This window comes from Erigeron canadensis, chromosome 6, assembly GCF_010389155.1.
Source record: "Erigeron canadensis isolate Cc75 chromosome 6, C_canadensis_v1, whole genome shotgun sequence".
Lineage (NCBI taxonomy): Eukaryota > Viridiplantae > Streptophyta > Magnoliopsida > Asterales > Asteraceae > Erigeron > Erigeron canadensis.
Window position 1 is genome coordinate 8760885 of NC_057766.1, and position 8641 is coordinate 8769525.

Sequence of the window (8641 nt, forward strand, 5' to 3'; positions counted from 1 at the left end):
TCAAATTTAATAAACTAATACATAAAACAAAAATATTAAAGTTTAAAAAATATTATTAATCATAAATTAGTCGTCCCTGTGGTCACCGTTCATATGTTCCCCAAACAAATCCAACCAATCATGTCACCCCTGCTTTGACTTGCCATCACGTCAGCCTGCCACCATCCAGACGATCCGACCCAGTTTCGAACATAGCCCGACCCAGCATCTTGGATGCTCAGCCAAACACGCCCAGTTTCTTGGATGATCCGACCCAGTTTGATCCACCATCTTGTACACCCTCTGTCTTGCTAAGCCGTCCAACACGCCACCCGCTACCGTCCCAGACGGTGGCTTGGATCTTGAGGTTCCACCATTTAGTGGCCGTAAAACAGGGGATAGCCCCGTCTGGTAGCCGTGAAGCTTTTTAGAGCAACTGAGAGGACCGTTTCAGACGGTCAACAGCCGTCTTGCACGCCTGTCCTTTTTGAGCCACCGCCCTGCACGCTAATCGCCACCGTCCCAAACGGTTGTATAATTCAATTGGGCATCCGATAAAGTTTTGCTTGCATAATAGATCACTACGGGTTTCTTGTCTACCCGTTGTCCCAAAATAGCCCCAATTGCAAAGTCACTTGCATCACACATAATTTCAAAAGGCATGGACCAATTAGGTGATTGCAAGATGGGGCTTCAACCAATTTCTCTTTCAAAGTTTCGAAAGCTTTTAAACACTCATCATCGAAAACAAAAGGTACATCTTTTAGTAACAAATTACACAACGGTTTTGTAATGACACTAAATCCCTTGATGAACCTTCTATAAAACCCGGCGTGTCCAAGAAAAGAACGGACACCCTTGACATTGGTTGGAGGGGGTAAAGTAGAAATGACTTTGATTTTGGCTCGGTCAACTTCCATGCCTTTGTTTGAAATCACATGACCCAAAACCGTCCCCTCTTGAACCATGAAGTGGCTCTTTTCCCAACTTAAAACCAAATTTTTCTCAACACATCTTTTCAAAACTTTTGTAAGCACATCAAGACAACTATCAAAGGTTTGGCCAAAAATTGAAAAATCATCCATAAAGATTTCTAGTGAATCACCGACCATATCTGAAAAGATACTCATCATACACCTTTGAAAGGTGGCTGGAGCATTACACAACCTGAATGACATTCGCCTAAAGACAAAAGTCCCATAGGGGCATGTAAATGTGGTCTTGTGTTGGTCATCGGGATGAATAGCAATCTGATTATAACCTGAATAACCATCTAGAAAACAATAAAACTTCTGAGCTGCAAGTTTTTCAATGATTTGATCAATGAATGGTAATGGGAAATGATCTTTTGAAGTAGCGGTGTTCAACTTCCGGTAGTCAATGCACACCCTCCACCCGGTGATGGGTCGAGTTGCAATTTGCTCACCACTATCTCCTTTCACTTGAGTTCCAGCTTTTTTAGGTACCGTTTGTGTTGGACTTACCCATGTGCTATCCGAAATTGGGTAGATAATTCCATCATCCAACCATTTTAGCACCTCCTTCTTCACAACTTCACGCATATGTGGATTCAACCTTCTTTGAGCATCACGTGAAGGTTTTGCTTTAGAATCGGTGATTATCTTATGCATCACAATTGATGGACTAATGCCTTTCAAATCGGCAATTGTCCACCCAATGGCCGCCTTGTATTCCTTGAGCACTTTTAGCAATGCCCTTTCTTGCACTTCTTCCAAATTTGATGCAATAATCACCGGCAAAGTTTGTTCTTCTCCCAAAAATGCATACTTCAAATGAGATGGGAGTTCTTTCAATTCAACTTGTGGTGGACTTTCAATGGAAGGTTTGAGATGAGTGTCAATGTGATCCGGTAGACTTTCAACCAAATGAGTCCATGGTGGTCTACCTTCTTGAATTGCCATGATCTCCCAATCCTTCTCTTCCTTCTTCAATGTCTCACTATGCTCCACAATCAACCTGTCAACCAAAGCACAAGACACCTGTGTGTCTTCCTCACTTTCATGAGAAATGCACTCATCAATGACGTTCGCCATAAAGCATTCGTCACTAACTACGGGGTTAGGAACACTAGCAAAAACATTTAATCTAATCTTACGGTTGCCAAAGGTCATTTCAACCGTACCCCGCCTACAATCAATTAATGCATTAGCGGTGGCCAAAAAGGGCCTTCCCATGATGACATTGGGCTGCCTTACATTACCGCTTGGTGCAAAATCAAGAACCAAAAAGTCTACGGGGTAATAAAAGTCCTCCACCTTCACTATGACATCTTGGACAATTCCTCTTGGAAGTTTAAGTGACAAATCAGCCATCACCAAGGTTGTGTCGACTTTTTCCAATGGTCCAAAGTCATATTGGTCGCAAACATACCCGGTAGGATACTCACACCCGCACCCATATCCAAAAGTGCCTTATTCATTTTAAAGTCACCAACTTGAATTGTAATTAAAGGCGCTCCCGGATCTTGGAGTTTAGGTGGGAGTATACCCATCACAACGGCACTAACTTCCTCATTCAAAACAATCTTCTTTGGAAGTTTATGATGCCGTTTTTGGGTACACAACTCCTTAAGATATTTAGCATAGGCCGAAACTTGTTTGATTATGTCAATAAGAGGTATATTGATTTTCACTTGTTTAAAAATTTCCCACATTTCTTCCTCATGGGGACCTCTTTTCTTAAGTGTAGGCCTAAGTTTTTGATCAATCAAAGCCAAAGGAAAAGGAATGGTATTACCCTCCATATCCTTTCCTTGTTTTTCAGAAAATTTTTCACTAGACCTATTGTTTTCTACCTCTTTAAAAGACACTTTTTTACTTGGTTTAGGCAAAACAAATTCCAGTTCATGCTCACTATCTTGGTCATCATCAACATCCTCCACCACACCATCAACAAGTGATGATGGAGGTACAACTTTATTATCATAAACTTTACCACTACGAAGAAGACTTACATTGTTTATCTCCACATTCTTGACATTCTTTGAGTAGCCACTTTGATGTTGTGGATTGATCTTCGTGTCACTTGGTAGCTTTCCCGGATTCTTCCTCAATTCCGACACATCCTCCGCTAATTGACCCACTTGCTTTTGCAAAGATTCAACCGTTTTATCCCGAATCTCATTCTTTCGATCCATTTCCTTCAAATACTCCATAATTTCCCCGGTTGACACCTCATTGCTTCCCGATGCTCCACCTTGGTTATTACCTTGTTGAAAGTTTCTTGGGTAGCCTCGATTGAATCCTTGATTTTGGCCACCTTGGTAATTCCCTTGGTTGTAGTTTCGGCCTTGGAATGGTTGAAATGGTGCTCCACTATTTTGGTTGTTTCCTTGAAAGTTTAGGTTGAGTTGATTTGAAGAATTTTCATACCGAAGGTTTGGATGGTTTCTCATTCCCGGATGATAAGTGTTGGAGTTCATGTCAAATGGTCTCTTTTCTCCATACACTTGATTCACTTCTTCAACTTGTTCCGGGATCAATGGACATTGCAAAGCCGTATGTCCAAGTTCATCACAACTTTCACAAATCGGGTATTCTTGAGAAACTTGAGCAACACCCTAATTTTCAGCTTTCCCCAACTTAGCAAACTTCCATTCCAAAGCTTCAAGTTGATCTTTGGTGGCTTGATCACTTGTAGATGATGATGAAGCTATTGGATGCCTTGCTCTCCTATTTGATTGAACTTGACTTTTCGAATTCACACTCATTTTCTCCAAGATTTCCCAATCAACATCTTCGGGATTAGTCAAGAAAGTTCCATTGCTAATTGAATTCACATCTCTTTTCTCTTCCGGTAGTAAACCATCATAGAACGCCGTGATCAACTCCCATTTAGCAATTCCATGATGTGGACAAGTTCTCAACAACTCATTAAACCTTTTGAAAGCTTCATGAAAAGTTTCACCCGATTGTTGCTGAAAAGTTCTTATTGAAGTTCTTGCATCACTAGTCTTTTGCATCATATAATACTCATCCAAGAATTGTTGTTGCATTTCAGCCCATGTAAAGATACTACCCGATGGCAATGATAAAAACCATTGCTTTGCTTTATCCTTCAAAGTGAACTGAAATAAGACTAGTTTAACTTCATCCGGAGAAAATCCTTGACCTCCAATGGTACCACAAATGGCCTCAAACTCCGACAAATGCAAATAAGGCTCCTCTGTTGCTTTACCATAGAAACTTGGTAAAATACTCAAACATTGAGGTCTAACTTCAAAAGCTCTACCCCTTAACACCGACAAATGCAAATAAGGCTCCTCTGTTGCTTTACCATAGATTCTCGATTACCTTTTGAATACCGTCATTTCTAGCAGATGATGAAATGATTGTATGTCAAGTTGGATCCTAACCTTAGTGAAAGTAATTTGTTAGATGAATTTAACAAGGGTAAAATTACATTTCCTAAGGATAATTATCGGAATACTGATAATTGAACTTTTGTCTGTTTTGTAGATGGCAACAAACAATACCACTCAAAACATACATCAATCGGCATTTAGGTCGATGTTGGAAAGGGAAAAGCTTTCTGGGCCGAATTTCAATGATTGGTATCGTCAGCTCCGGATCGTTTTAAGAGCTGAAAGGAAATACCAAGTCCTTGAAGAGCCAAGACCCGTTGCTCCTGCTGCCAATGCTTCCAATGAAGCATTAGCGGATTATGCTGCTGCATATGATAGACATAATGAGGTTGCTCGTCTGATGTTGGGAAGCATGAATGCTGGCCTACAAAAGCAATTTGAGCATTCATTTCCATGTGATATGCTTACTGAACTCAAGTCTATGTTCGAGAAGCAAGCTGGCGTGGAGTTATTCGATCTTATCGTTGTACTTTATGACTTGCGACATGAACAAGGAACACCGGTGAGCGCTCATATGGTTAAGATGAAAGGATATTTTGAGCAGTTGGATAGGTTGAATTATGCTTATGCAAAGCCAGTACAAATTGGTATGATTCTGAAGTCCTTATCTAAGGATTTTGAAGAATTTGGACGCAATTATACTATGCATAGCATGGATAAAACCGTTATGAAACTTCTTGCCATGGCTAATGAGTTTGAAAAGAAGTTGCCAAAGAAAACTGCTACTCCCAATGTTCTCATGATCAAAGGGGGAAAGGTCCAAAAAGGCAAACAACCGAAGGGAAAGGGCAAGGCTGAAGGTAAAGGAAAGCAAATTGCTGCTGCTCCTAAACCTAAAAAGACCCTTCCGGCGAAAAAGGAACATCCCGCTAAGAACCTACCTTGTTACCATTGTAATGAAGTGGGTCATTGGAAGCGGAATTGTCCCAAGTATCTTGCTGAGTTGAAGAAGAAGCAGCCCGGTACGTCCGGGACTTCAGGTATATTCTTCACCATTGAATTATATTCATTTTCTAAGCGGAATTCATGGGTTTACGACACTGGGTGTAGTACTCATATCTGTAAATCTTTACAGGGGCTTAGAACGGGAAAGAATCTGAAACCGGGATCTTTACAACTTATCGTGGGAAATGGCCTACCAGCAGCTGTAGAAGAAATCGGAGATTATCATTTGGTTTTACCTAGTGGTTTAATAATTGTTTTGAACGATTGTCATTATGCACCTTCTATTACTAGAGGTGTCATTTCAGTTTCTTTGTTGAAAAACAACGGATTCGTTAATGTTTTTAATGATATTGGTATTTCAGTTTCTCGAAATAATGTTCATTATTTTTATGCTATTGCTTGTGATGGTATTTATGAAATTGATATGCGTGGTTGTGATTCAAAGCATAATTCAATCTATAATGTTAGCAAACGAGTCAAGCCCAATTCGGACTCGACTTATCTTTGGCATTGTCGACTTGCTCATGTTGGCAAGAAACGCATTGAAAGACTTCAAAGGGATGGTGTCTTGCAAACAAATTATGAATCATTTGAAAAATGCGTATCTTGTGTTTCTGGCAAAATGACAAGGAAACCTTTTCAAAATAAACTGTAAAGGGCTAAAGAGCTACTTGGACTAATACATTCGGATGTATATGGCCCATTTAGACATGTGTCAAGGAGAGGTGCTAGCTATTTCGTCACTTTTACGAATGATTTCAGTCGTTATGGTTATGTTACTTGATTAAGCATAAACATGAAGTCTTTGAAACATTCAAGGAATTTAAAAGTGAAGTGGAGAATCAACTCAATAAAACCATCAAGATCCTTCGTTCGGATCGTGGTGGTCAATACTGAAGTCAAGAGTTTAAAGATTATCTTAAAGCTTGTGGAATAGTTCAACAGCTTACTCCTCCATATACTCCTCAACACAATGGTGTTTCGGAGAGGAGGAATCGAACCTTGTTGGAAATGGTTCGATCAATGATGAATCATACGACTCTTCCTTTTTCGTTTTGGGATTATGCCCTTGACAAGCTTGCACCTAGATCTATCAAGTGCATCTTTGTAGGATACCTAAAGGAAACGATCGGATACTACTTCTACTTTCCTACGGAAAACACTGTCAAGGTTCATCGATATGCTGAGTTCTTTGAAGAGAAACTCATATCTCAAGAAGACAGTGGGAGGATTGTTGAACTTGATGAGCATCAAGAAGATATGTTACCTTCTAAAGATACTAGCAATCTTCAACTTGGGGGGGGGGGGGAATGTTCAAAGAGATGAATCTCAAGATGAACTTCAAGTTGAAGATGAAGCGATTCCACTTCGTAGGTCCTCAAGGACAATACGTGCTCGTGATAGAATAAATCTTATGATTGAGTCTGAAGAACACGTGGTAGGAGATTTGAATGAACCTCCTAATTTCAATGCTGCATTATCAGATCTAGAATCTGACAAATGGCTTGAAGCTACAAATGTGGAAATAAAATCCATGAAAGACAATCAAGTCTGGAGCTTGGTTGATCTTCCACCAAATGGTAGAACCGTTGGGTGCAAGTGGATCTTCAAGAAGAAGACCGACATGGATGGAAATATACACACCTATAAAGCTCGTCTTATGGCGAAATGTTATACTCAACTCTTTGGAGTTGATTATGAGGAAACCTTTTCTCCGGTTGCGGACATTAGTGCTATTAGGATCATCTTAGCCATAGCAGCGTACTATGACTTTGAGATATGGCAAATGGATGTCAAAATCGCTTTCTTAAATGGTTTTCTAGACGAGGAAGTCTATATGGTACAACCAGAAGGTTTTGTCGATCCTAAATATCCCAACAAAGTATGCAAACTTCAAAGGTCCATTTATGGACTAAAGCAAGCATCAAGGAGTTGGAATAAAAGGTTTGATGAAGAGATCAAAAAGTTTGATTTTGTTCAGAATCCTGATGAGCCATGTGTATATCGCAAAGCTAGTGGGAGTAATGTTACCTTCATTGTCTTGTATGTCGATGACATATTGATAATAGGAAATCACATTCCAATGTTGAAAGACGTTAAATCTTATCTTGGAAAGTGTTTCTCTATGAAAGACTTGGGTGAAGCAGCATTCATACTTGGAATCAAAATCTATAGAGATAGAAGTATACGGTTGATTGGATTAAGTCAAAGTGCGTATATAGATAAGATCTGGAAGAGATTCAAGATGGAAAATTCTAAGCGTGGGAACTTGCCTATGCAAGAAGGACTTAATTTATCCAGCAAGAATGGTGGTTATACACCTGAGGAGGTGGAGCGTATGAAAAGAGTCCTTTATGCTTCGGCGGTGGGATCTATCATGTATGCTGTTAGATGCACTAGACCTGATGTTGCGTTCGCGCAAAATATAGTAAGCCGATATCAGCAAAATCCCGGAGAGGATCATTGGACTGCTGTGAAAAACATTCTTAAGTACATGCGTGCTACTAAAGAATTGTTTTTGGTGTCTGGAGGAAATCCGGATCAAGAGCTTAAAGTCACTGGATACTGTGATGCTGGATTTCAGACTGATAAGGATGATACCAAGTCTCAGTCAGGGTATGTCTTCATTTTAAATGGAGGATCAGTAGATTGGAAGAGCAAGAAGCAATCTACCGTTGCTATGTCTGCTACAGAGTCTGAGTATATAGCTGCTTCGGATGCAGCAATGGAAGCTGTCTGGATCAGAAAGTGTATTTCTGGGCTTGATGTGATGCCATCAAATAATACACTTATGGATTTGTACTGTGACAATTCTAGAGCAATTGTCATTGCCAATGAATCTGGGGTTCAAAAAGGTGCCAGGCATTACCAAAGGAGATATCACTATGTTCGAGAGCAAATCGAATCACGTAAAATCAATTTACTCAAAGTTCACACAGATTATAACTTGGCAGATCCTTTTACAAAGGCATTGTCAAAGGGAAAGCTCAATGATGTGTGAAATCTAGTTATAAAATTTATAAACACGAATCACTAGAAAACTGACTACAACACACTTACGAGCAGAGTACCCGTTCGCATGCAGTATAGTAAACCGGTAAATCCGAGGTCGATCACAAGGACTTATTAAGCAATTGTAAAAGTAAAGCGATTCAAGAAAAATGGGTTTTTATGGCCGAGTTTCCACGTTTCAAAAGTTAGTAGAAAAAGTTAGTCATCCCGTAGGATTAATCACAAAGAGAATTTTGTTGTTGAATATTAACACAGATTTAAAAGGGAACACCTACTTGGATCAGCTCACATGCCAATCATCGGGTCTAAATATTACTTACA

The 8641-nt window shown here is 39.8% G+C and overlaps 1 protein-coding gene across 1 annotated transcript; it reads right to left on the reverse strand.

Annotated features, from left to right (window-relative positions):
* Positions 1-2311: 2311 nt before the first annotated feature.
* Positions 2312-3394, reverse strand: LOC122604265. Its single transcript, XM_043777152.1, has one exon. The coding sequence runs from the start codon at positions 3392-3394 to the stop codon at positions 2312-2314; it is 1083 nt and encodes a 360-aa protein (XP_043633087.1).
* Positions 3395-8641: the final 5247 nt, after the last annotated feature.

Bases quoted from the DNA above. Each gene is read 5' to 3' on its own strand.
- LOC122604265 (XM_043777152.1), bottom strand. From the start codon at position 3,394: ATGAGAAACCATCCAAACCTTCGGTATGAAAATTCTTCAAATCAACTC.